Source organism: Haematobia irritans, chromosome 3 (assembly GCF_050003625.1).
Source record: "Haematobia irritans isolate KBUSLIRL chromosome 3, ASM5000362v1, whole genome shotgun sequence".
In the NCBI taxonomy this organism is placed as follows: domain Eukaryota; kingdom Metazoa; phylum Arthropoda; class Insecta; order Diptera; family Muscidae; genus Haematobia; species Haematobia irritans.
In genome coordinates this window covers 57001935-57018916 of record NC_134399.1, presented here as the reverse complement: position 1 = coordinate 57018916, position 16982 = coordinate 57001935, and the positions used below count along the sequence as shown (strand labels likewise).

The 16982-nt window shown below is 33.0% G+C and overlaps 1 protein-coding gene across 3 annotated transcripts in view; it reads right to left on the bottom strand.

The window, feature by feature from the left end:
• Positions 1-7208: 7208 nt before the first annotated feature.
• Grip84 (Gamma-tubulin ring protein 84) overlaps positions 7209-16982 on the bottom strand; it is a 47063-nt gene continuing 37289 nt past the window's right edge. For 2 of the 3 annotated variants that reach the window (XM_075299435.1, XM_075299437.1), the window contains exons 10-12: positions 15221-15367; positions 14881-14985; positions 7209-7558 (exon numbers count right to left, since the gene is read on the bottom strand). In XM_075299435.1, coding sequence (XP_075155550.1) covers positions 7328-7558; positions 14881-14985; positions 15221-15367 — 483 coding nt within the window. In that variant the 3' untranslated portion in view covers positions 7209-7327. The remainder of the gene's footprint in view (positions 7559-14880; positions 14986-15220; positions 15368-16982) is intronic. The other variant, XM_075299436.1, reaches the window with a different exon arrangement.

Sequence of the window (16982 nt, the reverse complement as noted above, 5' to 3'; positions counted from 1 at the left end):
ACTGACATCAGCCGTTTACACTGAACAAACAGTGAACCCACCAGGAAGAAAAATGTTGGTTAACTTTAAAAAAATTAAATTAGTTTAAGCAAATTTTAACTAAACAGTATTACAAACGTCACGCCGATATCACAAAAATAAGTAAATATTTTTCGACAAATTCAAGAAAATTTATTAGACATAATTATTTTTTTTTTTTTTACTTGCTAAAGAAATTTTGTAGTTTGAGGGAAAAAAATGGAGTTCAAAATTGCAAGAATGTCTTTAGTGCCATACGTAGTTCAAGATGGGAGTCTTTGTAGTAAAATTTACAAATTTAAAGAAACAATGAACTATTTTGTGAGAAATACGAATTTTGTAAATCTTTATGCTTGATTTGTGTATAATTTTTTCCCGTCTTTAGTTCATTTAACTAACGTACGCAAAATATTATTAGAGTAAAGGAAACTTTTTCCAAACATAATAATACCATGAACTAAAATAAAGTTAAGTTGGCTTTAGTGAAATAGAGGGTTTTTTTTTGAGTGTAACCCTTTCACTACCGATGTCCCCTTAGGAGGACATTCGAAAACAACACCAAACTCTATTTCCCCACTTAGTTTCGATTTATTTCTCGATGTTATTTTAAAGTAGAGGTTTTAATCTAAAAAATCTATAACTATTTTTCATATTGGTGAGCACTAAAATTCATTTTTTAACAATAAACGAAAAATACGAAATTTTGAGACCAATTTTCTACTGATGTTTCTAGTAAATGGATATTCACACAAAAACTATAGCTGATATTTGCTGTATTTTTTCTCTTACTTCGCTTATTTTCGTAAAGTCGTTTGGCCACAATTCAAGAAGCAAGTTTTCAGAACAAACTCATGTAGCTCTAAAAGTAATTGAGGTAGGTCCTTAAAATTGCAATTTTTGTTCAACAAGTAAAAACAGAAGAAAAATTTATTAAGTTTACTTCCGTAGTGAAATGGTTAAAAACGAAGACAGAAAAAGCGAAATTCTCCATTCATTTCCACAAAATCATCATTTTACGAAAATACAACCTGACAATACTGGATACATTTGCACCAATGTTCTGGAAAGCTCATATGAATGTTGCATCCAGGGGGCTAATCACAGCATTCGATATCGAGAACTTTTGATCGAAATCAAAAGTTTTGGGATCACGGGAGTCGATATCGAGTTTTTTTGATCGACAATTTTTTCGATTGGTAAATTGCAATCGTAAAACATTTTTCAATTCTTTTTTACATTGTTTTTGCCATATGGGAATAGTAAATATATTAGTTTTAGTTCGAATTGTTGCTAATTTGTAGTAAATTTATATAATATTTTGAATATTTAGGACTAATACAACTCCAATAAAAGTTAAACAAAAATTGGTCATAGTCGAGTTCGGGAGCGAGCATCCAAGCTTAGCACAGAACCATATATAAAGTGCACATGCTAGATCGATATCCAAGAGATTGTGATCAACCAATTACCGTACCATTCCAGGACAACATAACGCTTCTGAACCACCTTGTAAGAATAGTGAATGGTGAAGGCTTCGACTGGCAAAACGTTTTAAGACGGCAGACAATTGTGAAGCGATATAATTGACGTTGACATGCCAAGAAAAATTATTTTCAATTTGAACGCCTCCTTCGTCAGCCGAAATCGTCCATTGAGCCTGCAAAAGGTGACTTTCTAACAGAGCACACCATTTCAAACCCTTGTACTTACACCAATAACAATGTGCACTTTTATTCCTTATTTGTCACCGAATTATTTTATATTCATCTCATCCTCCAATTAGGAAGGAATTCGGAGGAATGTAAAAAGGGGTCCATAAAATATAATGCAATACAATTTACTTTTTTTTTTACTTTGAAATCTTCAAAAACATGTGTTCATTATATTTTGTGCCGCTAACTTAATTTTGTCATTTCATTTAGTTCTGCTTCGTTTTTTGCTGTCGCAATGCTAGAGAAATTTCATCAAATTTCGATCGAATGCAGTGATCCAAACTTTTAAGCGTATCGACAATTTTTTCAGAATCACAATGTCAACCTTTGTAAATATTATTTTAAACTCTTTTTATCATTGAGTGCTGACCGTTTCTTTGTTTAGATCAATGACAGGGATCCATCGCGGCACAATTACCATTACCATGCCTAACCATGCAAAGCGTACATGCTCCTGGAGACACATCACATTCCCATTGAGGTCAGGCTTCACTCTACGGAAATAAAATTGTCGAAGAAAAACAAAGTCATCAATGTACCAGTAGACTAGTCGATTATAGCCAATATCAGAAGTAAGTTCAATGAAAATTACAAATTCGATTATTTTCGACAAATTCGACTGATTTTTTCGTTAAAAGTCGATTTTTCGTTGTCATGGTATAATTGTCAATTGTGTCCAATATAAAAAGTACATTCAAAAAAGTGAACCCTATATACTATTAAAGCCAATTTAATTCTATTTTATTTATTTCATGGAATTTTTATGTTTTGAGAAAGTTTTCTTGACTTAAAAAATTGTTTGTACATTAGTTAAATGGACTGAAAAAGGGGAAAGTTCCCCCATTATGAATTTAAATTTTCTAATATTATCCAAAATTTTCTTTTATGGTGGGTTCACTGTTTTTTTTTTTTTTTGAGTGTTTAATGAAGATTGCACACACAAAAATTTTCGCCAAAATTTTTTCAATTAAACATTTAACTGAATTTGGAAACGGATTCAATTAATATGTTAATTGATTCAATTAATTATTTAATCAAATCCGAATAAAAACCAATTAAAAAAATGATTGATATTTGTTACGTTTCCAATTAAAATATTAATTGATTCAATCAATTTGTTAATCAATTCGGAAATAATTTTCAATTACAAACGTGATTGAAAATTTTTCCGTTTCCAATTACACATGTGATTGATCCAATCACCTTTGTGATTGAAATTGAATTATTTTGAGCAATGGAAAGAGCGAAAAGAGAACAAGAGAATGGGTATTTATAAAAAAATGTATGATGGAGAGATCACTCTGTGGAAGTAACTCGTAACGAACGGTTGGGTTTTTGTTTTTCGCGTAAATTGAAAAACATGATTGGCGACATTCTGTCTGCTGCATTAAAAATGTGTGCATAAATATTTTGAACGCAACAACAAATCATAGCAAAGGGTTGAAATAAATAAAGTGTGCAAATGGCCACGTGGTAAACGTTTGAACAAATATATGACAGAACGCATTAAGGAGCTCGGTAATTTAATTTTAGTACAATTCCTTTCAAAAATTTCCACACATTGAAATCGTCTATTAAAACTTGAACCAAAGACAAAAATAATGGCAAAACAATGAAATATTTGGTATTATGTTTATGATACTTTGCAAATTCTGGAAATAGAAAAAAATGTAAATGGAAAATACATATTTTTATTATTTTCGGATATTTTTCATATTTTTAAATTCAAAAGAAAGAACCTTTTTTACCATTACATAATTCAGCTCATTAGTTTATATATCAAAAATACTGCTCTCTACTTGGGTTCAAACTGAAAAAGGCAGGTAAAACAAAAATCCAATCTAATGCCAGCGCTACTTCGCAACTTCAAGACCCATACCAACAAACCCATACGTACCTCTCTTTGTTTTAAGAAAACTAGGAGTGAAAAAAAATATAATTTTAAAAGATCAATACGGTACCCACTTTTTTATTGCAAACATATTCTTATATATTTGATAAAATGATGGAATGATAGGATTGATTGGTCAATTTCACGAAATAAAATTGGTCACTAAAAGAACTGAATAAAAAATATATTATTTTAGTCCGTTTAATGTAAGCAGGCTTCAATGGAAAACGGTATTCACATTTCACAATTTCTTACCTTCAATAAATTGTTTTCCATTTTTACAATACCATAAAACACAAACATAGGTAATTTCTAATGCGTTCTGTCATATATTTGTTCAAACGTTTACCACGTGGCCATTTGCACACTTTATTTATTTCAACCCTTTGCTATGATTTGTTGTTGCGTTCAAAATATTTATGCACACATTTTGAATGCAGCAGACAGAATGTCGCCAATCATGTTTTTCAATTTACGCGAAAAACAAAAACCCAACCGTTCGTTACGAGTGACTTCCACAGAGTGATCTCTCCATCATACATTTTTTTATAAATACCCATTCTCTTGTTCTCTTTTCGCTCTTTCCATTGCTCAAAATTATTCAATTTCAATCACAAAGGTGATTGGATCAATCACATGTGTAATTGGAAACGGAAAAATTTTCAATCACGTTTGTAATTGAAAATTATTTCCGAATTGATTAACAAATTGATTGAATCAATTAATATTTTAATTGGAAACGTAACAAATATCAATCATTTTTTAATTGGTTTTTATTCGGATTTGATTAAATAATTAATTGAATCAATTAACATATTAATTGAATCCGTTTCCAAATTCAGTTAAATGTTTAATTGAAAAAATTTTGGCGAAAATTTTTTGTGTGAAACTAATGAGCTGAATTATGTAATGGTAAAAAAGTTCTTTCTTTTGAATTTAAAAATATGAAAAATATCCGAAAATAATAAAAATATGTATTTTCCATTTATATTTTTTTCTATTTCCAGAATTTGCAAAGTATCATAAACATAATACCAAATATTTCATTGTTTTGCCATTATTTTTGTCTTTGATTGGTTCAAGTTTTAATAGACGATTTCAATGTGTGGAAATTTTTGAAATGAATTGTACTAAAATTAAATTACCGAGCTCCTTAATACACCTTTTTATGCTAAAAGACTACAACTGCAAAAGAAGATTACAAATCTGCAACCTTGAACTAAGAATTGAACTTGATATTCTATGCAGGTAAGTTTTAGCAAAATTAACTTTTAATTGAACAAAATTAAATTCGAATTATTCTGTTTACTTTCAGAAAAACTAATTTAGCTTACAGGCTGCTGATTTATTGGAAATCTAGGCGCATTTACATATTAGAAGGAACATGCTGGCATGGTTATTATGATAAGGAAGATAATGATTTATATAGTCTATTTTTTTTTTCACCCTATAGTTGTTATTGATAGTAATTGTAAAGGGTGATTCTTTTGAGGTTAGGATTTTCATGCATTAGTATTTGACAGATCACGTGGGATTTCAGACATGGTGTCAAAGAGAAAGATGCTCAGTATGCTTTGACATTTCATCATGAATAGACTTACTAACGAGCAACGCTTGCAAATCATTGAATTTTATTACCAAAATCAGTGTTCGGTTCGAAATGTGTTTCGCGCTTTACGTCCGATTTATGGTCTACATAATCGACCAAGTGAGCAAACAATTAATGCGATTGTGACCAAGTTTCGCACTCAGTTTACTTTATTGGACATTAAACCAACCACACGAATGCGTACAGTTCGTACAGAAGAGAATATTGCGTCTGTTTCTGAGAGTGTTGCTGATTGGGTTTGTGTTATTCGACCACATGGAAGATTTTACGCAAAGATCTTGGTGTAAAACCGTATAAAATACAGCTCGTGCAAGAACTGAAGCCGAACGATCTGCCACAACGTCGAATTTTCAGTGAATGGGCCCTAGAAAAGTTGGCAGAAAATCCGCTTTTTTATCGACAAATTTTGTTCAGCAATGAGGCTCATTTCTGGTTGAATGGCTACGTAAATAAGCAAAATTGCCGCATTTGGAGTGAAGAGCAACCAGAAGCCGTTCAAGAACTGCCCATGCATCCCGAAAAATGCACTGTTTGGTGTGGTTTGTACGCTGGTGGAATCATTGGACCGTATTTTTTCAAAGATGCTGTTGGACGCAACGTTACGGTGAATGGCGATCGCTATCGTTCGATGCTAACAAACTTTTTGTTGCCAAAAATGGAAGAACTGAACTTGGTTGACATGTGGTTTCAACAAGATGGCGCTACATGCCACACAGCTCGCGATTCTATGGCCATTTTGAGGGAAAACTTCGGAGAACAATTCATCTCAAGAAATGGACCGGTAAGTTGGCCACCAAGATCATGCGATTTGACGCCTTTAGACTATTTTTTGTGGGGCTACGTCAAGTCTAAAGTCTACAGAAATAAGCCAGCAACTATTCCAGCTTTGGAAGACAACATTTCCGAAGAAATTCGGGCTATTCCGGCCGAAATGCTCGAAAAAGTTGCCCAAAATTGGACTTTCCGAATGGACCACCTAAGACGCAGCCGCGGTCAACATTTAAATGAAATTATCTTCAAAAAGTAAATGTCATGGACCAATCTAACGTTTCAAATAAAGAACCGATGAGATTTTGCAAATTTTATGCGTTTTTTTTTTTTTAAAAAGTTATCAAGCTCTTAACAAATCACCCTTTATGTGTAAGTTATGTTAGAACAAAACACAAATTACAAAAACCAAATTTATTTGTCTATTGCATAATTCAAAAAATAATAAAATATTAAATATGTTTTATAAGAAACACATATTTTCTTTTATTTCAAATAAAACTAAATACGATTTTGGGGGAGCAATATATAAATTTTTTGATTGAAATTTATAGCCAATTTCAATTAATTATTTAATTGAATGAATCAAATAGTTGATTGATTTTTGTCGCGAAATTAATAAAAATTTTAATTGATTCAATTAAAACTGTGATTGAATTTTATGTTAAAAATCAATCACGTTTTTATTTGATTCAATCACATAATTAATTGAATCCGTTACAAAAGTCAATTAAATTTTTAATTGAAAATCGTGTTGGTATTCAATCAAAATGGGTGATTGATACTATCATTTTCGTGATTGAAGACATTTCAATTAAAAAAATGATTGAATCCGCGATTTTCGTGATTGAAATCAAAAAAATTTTTTTTGTGTGCAGCTTCGGTTTTTTTCGCCAAGCCGGTGATTTTTAATATTTGATTCCACAGAGCCATAGGCCTGACCTAACTAACAGAGTTTAGTGCGGCTTGTGTTCTCTAATGAAATATTTAGCAATGTACTATTCATTATACATTCCTTTGAGTGTTAACAAATTTTTATTTAATTTTTGCGCGAAAAAAAACATATAAATAGTACATGGCTACACATAGATTGCAAACAGATACAAGTGACTTTATATATGAGCATATTAAGATATCCTTATGTTTTTGTTAAAAGGTATTTTCACACAATCAAAGAATAAATACCCGAGGAGGAAGGAGACAAGGCAAGTATTGAGTATAACATTATCATTTGTATTAGATATTATTAATGACAATTCATCATTATTATCTGTATGTGTTATTGTTGTTGCTTTTGTGCATTATAAAGTAATTTATTTATTGATTACTTTATGGATGGTGTGCCAGCATCGAATCCTTGGCACACAATTTATCCATTTGTTCGTTATAGAAGGAATTGAAATTAATACGATGTACCAAATTGATGAAGCGATCCGATGGATTGTCTGATGCTACGTCGTTAATTTGCTTCAGCAGGCCTATAAGAAGACCGGTAAACTCCAAATCAAAACGTTTAACACGTTCGGAGAATGTATCCGTCGGAGCCATTGAAGATTCGGACTGTGAATGGTAAGAAACAAGAATGTATACATTAGAATATAAAAAAAAACATAACACATTTTTTAATTTAAACCGCATAATGCAGTCCACTATATATAAATTTTAATAAAACAAACTATATGTATATATTAGCTATTTATATATGATGAATTATTTAATTACTTTTCATTTTACTGTTGTCAAATATAAATTATCAGTTCGATGGTATGAATTCTCCGCTTCTTTAACTCGGAATCAATACCAAAATCATTAGTGTAAAGACAAATTATTTGGAACCGTGCATGCTTTTTTCAGTGTACATACACACACCGTTTTGACAACGCTGTGTGTGGTTTACAGCCAGATTCGTCCAAAAATTTTAACAAGATGAATTTAATTCAGTTTCATCGCCAAATAGTGATGAATTTAATTCACTTTTTGACGATGAAACTCCGTCAGTGTTTATAGATGGTATTTCGTCGAAATTCTCCAAAATCACTTGTTCCGGAAACTATCGTCATGTGACCTATCCTGATATTGAGACAACCTTAGGCATTCATTTACCATTGTATGAACATTAGACCGTCAAAAAATGTGTTCGTTTTGGATCCCACACCATTTGTCAATCGCTCAAACAAAGCTCGTGTCGATTAATCGAAAGAAATGCTCCAAATATACGATCGCGGTACTTCGCCTACGTCAGTCGACTGTATGGGTGTTTCAAGAGGAGCCAAATCCAAAAAAGTGCTCATGCACGAATTGCTTCCAAGAAAATGATCACCTGGTTTCTTGGAAAAACTGAACATGTCGCAATCGTACCACTAGAATAACATTGAACAGTCAATTCTAAGTAGTACACAACAATTTGTTTGCCAGTCTTCTTCAAAAAAAAAATCAAGAAAACAAATCGTCGAAGACGGATCACTCTTCACCACGACAATGCCAGCTCTCACACATCAGCTAAAACAAATGCATTTTTGAGCACTAAAAACATCGATTTGACAGTCAACATTTTTCAATACCTGAAGAAGCGGTTGAAGCATGTGGCAAAAATAGAGTGGCAAAATTGTTTCGACAATTGGTTCAAACACATGCAAAAAAGTATAGATCTTAAAGGGGAACATTTTGAAAGACAATAAAGCGATTTTCGATGATTAATATTTGATTTTCCATTACGACAATCCCAAGCGAAAAAAATAGTACCCCCGGTTATGCCTCAACATCGGCGGCAAAGCATGCTGTGTATTTATTGGAACAAGCTAGGTGTGGTGTACTATGAGCTGATAAAACCGAGTTTTGTATCGCTCTCAATAGAACCGTACATTTGCGTGATAAACGGACACAATATTTGGAAAACCACGATAATACGACAAATATGAAAAATTCTTCCTTCTTCTGATGAATACTTGTTCCGACCGATGAAGCAAGAGAAGCCAAACATTGTCGTTTTTTCGTAAAGTTGTGGCTAGCGATGGACAATAATTCAATTAATTACTCTTTTACATTTTTTCGGAATAAATTCTAAAACATTTGAAAAAATCCGGTATTTTTAATTTGCGCTCCCAGTATGTACATTTAAATCATCGCCAAAATCAAATAACTTACAATAAATTAATTATCACAAATGCCAACACGCATTACCGATAATCTAATTGATTTCTTCGTGGAAGAATTTGATACCGTCTTAATGACGAAAAAGTAAATCAACAGCTAGTATTGATGGAATTAGATATGAAATGACTATCAGTCTCAATCTATTGGCTAAAGAAAAATGATTACTTGCTTTAAATAAAAAATGGATAAGTTGCATATTGAATGATGAGTGGCGAAAGATTATTACATAAACTTTAGGTCTATTGCCCTTATATCGGTCTTGTTTAAACTGCTTAATCTTTTGAATAAATTCCACCAAAATGACTACAACAACTAGATATTGCCATCACGCTTATAGGCTTATAGGACAACTATGTGTATACAGTATATTAACGACATTATTCAGATTATTGACGTAAACAAAAAGGGGGAACTATACGGACCACCATAAATTTATCAATTGCCTATTAATAACACAATGAATCACAAAAATTCCAAACAAAAAATCAGTTATCCCACCCGAAAATACTGAAAAAATGCTGTGATTTTTTTTGCACTCTTCAGCAAAGTGTTTGTCAAGGAATGGTCAAATAAAGTTGGTATGTACTAGAAAGTTGTTCCTAATTTTATAGACTACATTTCTTCCCTTTATTGTTTGGTAAAATTTTGAATAGTTCAAGACCTATATAGACTATACTCATAAAAACGAACTCGTCTCATGGAGTACTTTCGACTGGAATAAGTGACCAAGTGGAAGTGGTGAAAATGATTCAATTAGGGAAGATTAATTTTCGAATGTTATTTCCACCTATACTGATGGCCATAGGCGTAAGAAGGCCTCTAGGGAGGGGGCTTAGCTCCCCAGAATTTGAAAACCTATATACGATTTTCCGTTGGTTTTAATATAAATTAAGTTAATATTATTAAAAGTTCCACTAAATACTTTCATGCACAATCGAATTACCTGCGTTGTGGTAGCAGTTGCCGATGGCAATATATAGTTTTATTCCATATGGATTTTATGTTAAAAAGGCCACTTTAATTCGGTTTATATACAGGAGCCTATAATCATAATCATGAACCGATATCAACCAATTCATGCATGGTAATTAGAAGACCAAATTCAACGCGACTGGATGAAATTTGTTCCTCCATGAGGCTCCAGTAGAAGAAAATCTTTGGGGTCAAGGACTATATAGAATTATGAACCAAAATGGACCAATTTGGAATATGGTTATTACGGAGCATATATTTACATCCGCAAGTATACATTAATAACAAGTACGTGTACACAATTTCAAGTCGATGTATTGTTTCTGTTCTTGACGTGATTTCAAACACGGACGGTCAGCCGGACCAATTACTAATTTATGTTCAATACATTGCAGTTTTACAAGTTTAACTTTTCAATATAATCAATAAGCGTTACGTGCATCTGTTAACTTAAAAAAATGGTTTGAAAAAGAGTGAAAAAGAGTTTTTAAGTCAGATTTTATATAAGAAAAAACTTTGATTGAACTTATGTTTCAAGTTCCTAAATGTATGTTTAGTTTAATAACTAAAGCTCCTTTACTATTTTGTTGAGTCCGAATTTTTCGTTGATTTAAATAAAAATGTAAAAATCATAAATGAGTGTCTTTATAACCTTGCACAAAAAGCATCGCCAAAAAAAGTAATGAAAATGCTCTTTTTAGATGCGGAAATGGTGCAAACCTGGCGCAGAAGCGATGAATTTAACATGGACATGTGTCATCGGACGGATATCCACCATTTCAACAGCCTTTGCACTGAATTTGAATAACTTTTTAAGGTGTTTCGGATCAGTGTTTTGGATGTGAATTAAAAAATTTGTGATATTTTTCAAAATAAATAATTTTTATAATTTTATTTTTTAAGATTTTTAATGCATTCTTTTAAAATGTGAAAAAAGCGAGTTATGAAAAAATTGAATTAAAAGAACTTCCTATGTAGTTAAAATAATAAACTTCTTTGTGAGGACAATTTTGGATGTGCTTTTAAAGTTGGGCTTTAGAACAACTTAAAAATTTTTCTTTCATATATTCCTGGAAAAAGTGTGGAACTACTTTTAGTTGTTTTCTTATAAATTAATTGTCTAGTTATGTTGAAGTCTGACTTTTTGTTTATTTCTATACTTAAAAAACAGTGAACCCACCAGGAAGAAAAATTTTGGTTAATTTTAGAAATCGTAGATTAGTTTTAGAAAAATTTAACTAAACAGAAAAAACACGACGCAAAATGAATTATGAGTTCCTATGGCAAACCATGCAAAGATTGGAGATAGATAACAACGCAACTTCGCAAAGTGAAAACTAGTACTAATTCTACAGCGACGCAACTCCGAAACAACGCAAAACGAAACGACGCAAAGCGAGGTCTTGGTGTAATTAATTTTTTTTTCACTTTTTAAAGAATATTTTGTAGTTTGAAGGAAAAAATTGGAGTTCAAAATTACAAGAATGTTTAGTGGCATACGAAGTTCAAGATGGGCGCATTGGTAGTAAAATTTACAAATTTAAAGAAACAATGAACTATTTTGTGAGAAGTACGAATTTAGCAAATCTTTTTGCTTCATTTGTGTATAATTTTTTCCCGTTTGTTAGTTCATTTAACTAACGTACGCAAAAAATTATTAGAGTAAAGGAAATTTTCTCCATAACAAGTTGGCTGATAATTCCCCGGCCTGACACATAGATGGCGTCGCTAGTATTAAATGCATATTATTTTTATATAGTACCAACCTTCAAATGATTCGTGTCAAAATTTGACGTCTGTAAGTCAATTAGTTTGTGAGATAGAGCGTCTTTTGTGAAGCAACTTTTGTTATTGTGAAAAAAGGAATTTCGTGTTTTGATAAAAATACTGTTTTCTGAAGGGGAAAAATACGGTGGAAGCAAAAACTTGGCTTGATAATGAGTTTCCGGACTATGCCCCATGGAAATCAACAATAGTTAATTGGTATTGAAAATTCAAGCGTGGTGAAATGAGCACGGAGGACGGTGAACGCAGTGGACGCCCGAAAGAGGTGGTTGCCGACGAAAACATCAAAAAAATCCACAAAATGATTTTGAATGACCGTAAAATGAAGTTGATCGAGATAGCAGAGGCCTTAAAGATATCAAAGTAACGTGTTGGTCATATCATTCATCAATATTTGGATATGAGGAAGCTCTGTGCAAAATGGGTGCCGCGCGAGCTCACATTTGACCAAAAACAACAACGTGTTGATGATTCTGAGCGGTGTTTGCAGCTGTTAACTCGTAATACACCAGAGTTTTTCCGTCGATATGTGACAATGGATGAAACATGGCTCCATCGCTACACTCCTGAGTCCAATCGACAGTCGGCTGAGTGGATAGCGACCGGTGAACCGTCTCCGAAGCGTGAAAAGACTCAAAAGTCCGCTGGCAAAGTAATGGCCTCTGTTTTTGGGATGCGCATGGAATATTTTTTATCGATTATCTTGAGAAGGGAAAAACCATGAACAGGACTATTATATGGTGTTATTGGAGCGTTTGAAGGTCGAAATCGCGGCAAAACGGCCCCATATGAAGAATAAAAAGTGTTGTTCCACCAAGACAACGCAACGTGCCACAAATCATTGAGAACGATGGCAAAAATTCATGAATTGGGCTTCGAATTGCTTCCCCACCCACCGTATTCTCCAGATCTGGCCCCAGCGACTTTTTCTTGTTCTCAGACCTCAAAAGGATGCTCGCAAATTGACTGCAATGAAGAGGTGATCGCCGAAACTGAGGCCTATTTTGAGACAAAACCAAAGGAGTACTACCAACACGCAAAAAAATAATTCTTTCCTCCCAAACGAAATTTTAGACAAAGCTCGTTTCTCATTTGCTTTTCGCTGTAAGGAAGTGTATTTGGAAGAAAAGTATACACTTTTTGTGATAAAGGTTAGGTTAGGTTAGGTGGCAGCCCGATGTATCAGGCTCACTTCTCTCTTGTCACTGAGTGCTGCCCGATTCCATGTTAAGCTGAATGACAAGGGACCTCCTTTTTATAGCCGAGTCCGAACGGCGTTCCACATTGCTGTGAAACCACTTAGAGAAGCTTTGAAACCCTCAGAAATGTCACCAGCATTACTGAGGTGGGATAATCCACCGCTGAAAAACTTTTTGGTGTTCGGTCGAAGCAGGATTCGAACCCACGACCTTGTGTATGCAAGGCGGGCATGCTAACCATTGCACCACGGTGGCTCCCTTTTGTGATAAACGTTTATTCTTTTCCAGGATGTAAAAACAATTTCATAAAGGCAAACTCAAAAAAAAACATTGTTTTCTTGCTAATTACATTTTCCCTCACATCTTTCTCACATCCACGAGGTTTTTTAGTTCTTAACACCTTTTCCTGTAATACCAACAATGTAGAAGAAATTATACGATTTTATAAATTTTTAAAATTTTTTACCTTTCGCCTGGACGGAGAATCGAACCGCGGACCATGCACTTTGTAAGCCAACACGCTAACCACTGAGCTATGTACCTGTTATGGTCATCAATAGATAAATATCCATATAAGTTATATTTACATAGCATAGCTTGCGGCGCCCACGAACCGAATAAACGAAGTTTATTTAACAGAAACGAACATTTAGTTTGGCACCGTGGAGCAGTGGTTGCTACGTCCGACTTGCATGCCAAGGTTCGTGGGTTCGTCCCTGCTTCGCCCAAAGTTTTTTTTTGTTTTTTCTTTTTTTTTACATATATTCCAGATATGCTCGAAATATTCCGAAAAAATGTTCAACATTACATTGTAGTATATTAAATTTTGAACTGTAAAAGTGTCATATTAAAGACCTAAAGTCAGAAAAGAAGTGTTTGATATAAACGAAATGGACTGTGTTGTTGTTTCAAAAATAACTTTTTTTATTGAAAAAATAAAAATTTTGTAACAAACGAATTTTTTTGGTGATAAAAGTTTAAACTTTTCGAAGCAATTCAAAAAACTCTAACAAAAGAAAAACGTTTTCGGTACACGTTTTCCAAACGTTTTTTTTTTTCTTTGCGTGAAAATGGTATCAAAAAATTGGAAGGTCGTTATAATCGTTGTATCGCTCTTGAAGGGAACTATGTTGAATAATAAAAACGAATTATGACAAAAAAATGTGTCCTTCTTTGTTAGACCGGGGACTTATCAGCCAACCTATTACATAATAGTTGCATGAACTAAAATAAAGTTAAATTGGCTTTAGTGAAATAGAGGGTTCACTTTTTTTGAGTGTATAAATCATTAATTGAACCTATAACTTCAATCTATTAACTTTTAGCTAGGGGCTATAGCCCCCCTCCTCCCGTAGGAAAATTGTCTGGCTACGCTAATGCTGATGGCTGTGGAAATTCGCTTTGGCCAGCTATGAAACATGTACAGCTAGATTGTTATCTGGTATCGTTTCAATAACCCTATACACATTGAAAGATCTAATCGTATCTACTAATCTATCTAATTATATCTGCTCAGATATAAAGATAGATTGTGTGAAATGCATTATTTTGTGTTAAATACGACAATGAATATTATTAATAAACGCATGCATTGATTGATTAATAACATTAGATACGTGTAAGTTGTGTAAACAAAATAAATTTGGAAAAACAAAAAAAAGTACTGTGCTTTTAGTGGGAAAACTAAAAAGAAATACGCATGTATGTATAAATCAAAAGAAAATGTTCTTTAAAAAAAGACAACCACAGTACGGAGAATTACATAACAAGTACCTGCTTTTGACTAGAAAATTCATAATCTGAATCGGAGTTATCCTCGTCGTTGCTATCACACATCATCGATGTAAGCTCGGCATCAAGAAAGAAACGTTGAGATTTCTTTCAAGGTCAATCAAGGGGTTGGTAAAGTTTAATAACAAAAAAGTTTATTCAATCGATTAATTAATAAATGTTAAAAGGAAATGTACGCATAAAATTTGTGTATCTCAGTATTTCTATTTTGTGGATCTTAAATAACAAGTAAAATGTGCACAATAACAGATTTCACAAAAAAAAAAAACAATACATTTTAAGGAAATTTTATATATCATATATCTGCATTATACGAACTTACCTGAATGAATTCACAGAATTTCAGGCAAATATTGCACATTTTGAAAATGGAGCGATTTAATGAAGTGGCATCTGTTAGCATGCAGTTTTTCAAACAGGAATCCAGGAAATCTTGGTGAAAAGATAAAACCTCGTCAACATTTTCCACCTATTTGTGAAAAGAAAAAGAATATAATAATAAAAACAATAAATAAAATTATAATGTATTTACTGTTGGGGCCGATATTAGTATCGGTATTATTATACAGGTGATACAGAAGATACATATATTTTCCTATTCACCCTTATTCCTATTGTCGCCTTCGCTTTCGCCCTCGCTTATTAACGTCTGTGGCTTTTTCGTCGTCTCGCCACTAATTTGGTATTCCTGTGGAGAAGCGACGGCGACGATTACTTTTTGTACCAATTTTAATTTTTTCGGTTTAAAATATTTTTATTTCTGACGCAATTCTAAATTGGTAAAGCAAGAAAAAATATTTATAGCCTGTTTTTGTATGTCGATCAAGCTCTAACGATCGACAAAAATCAGCTGTTTTTATGCATTTCGGTCGATCGATAGAGCTCGTTCGACATACAGAAACAGGCTGTTCTTTTGACGTGGGAAATAATGTGGATATATATATATATATTCAAGTACAGTAAAAGCTTCCAAAACTATAAAAATGGCGACGACGCTGAGATCAATGGCACAAGGATCGTCGTGAAAGAAAACAATCAGCTGATGTGCAAAACTGAATTTTAAGTATTTGCGTTTAAAATGCTGTTTGTTGGTAATCCAATTTTGACTTGGAAAATCAAAATAAGATTGACCCGGGAAATGACTTAGATTATCTAAGTTTGGTGCTAAATGAAATACATTGGAGGGTTTCTATTAAAAATAAATGAAATTGAAAATCAACACGTTTACTTTAATTGTGCAGTTTTCTTTTCTATGATGTGAATGTGATGACCATAACTACTATGTATACAGATCTTTGATGTATGTATATAGATCCTACTATGTATACAGATCCTAGATTTGGTCAGCTCAGGACTCCTTGATATAGAACATGAGTTCCGCAAAGAGTGGAAGCTGGAATAAATACTTGAACAATATAGATAATAATAATAGTTACAGCTTTTCTACCATTTGTTACAATTTGTCTCTAAAGTCCAAAGGCATTGAAGTACAAACCATTTGTTCCAACCGGTTTTAAATCGTTGGAGTCAGTCTAACTCATCTAAAGGCTGATCTCTAGTTCCTTTTTTTCCATTTTTTTGTAATTGCTGAAGATTAGTCACTTTACCTCTTACCAATTTCCATTTTTTAAATCTATTTTTCAATTGTTCGATGAATAAAGTCTAAAAAACTTCTTCATAAATTAATCACTACTCGTCGATGGTATATTTATCGGTGACAAAAAGCGACACCAGGAATACCGATTTTCGTCGATAGCGGAATATATCGACGAACGGAATACCAATTAGTGGCGACAGACGAAAAGCGACGGCGACTTCAAGAATATGGGTGATTATCTTTTTGGTAACTCTGGTTTAAAAAAACTGACCAACATTTCGTATTTTATTTTACTATCAAACATCGGCTTACAAACCAACAACCTTTGCAAATTATTGTCAAAATGAGTGCTTTGTTAAGAAAGTTCATCGCGCGCTTGAATTTAAGTTCAGCGACAAAGCTCAGTTTTAGCTCAATGGACACTTAAATAAGCAGAATTGTCGATTTTGGAGTGAAGATCAGCGAGAAGTGAAGATCAAAAGCTACC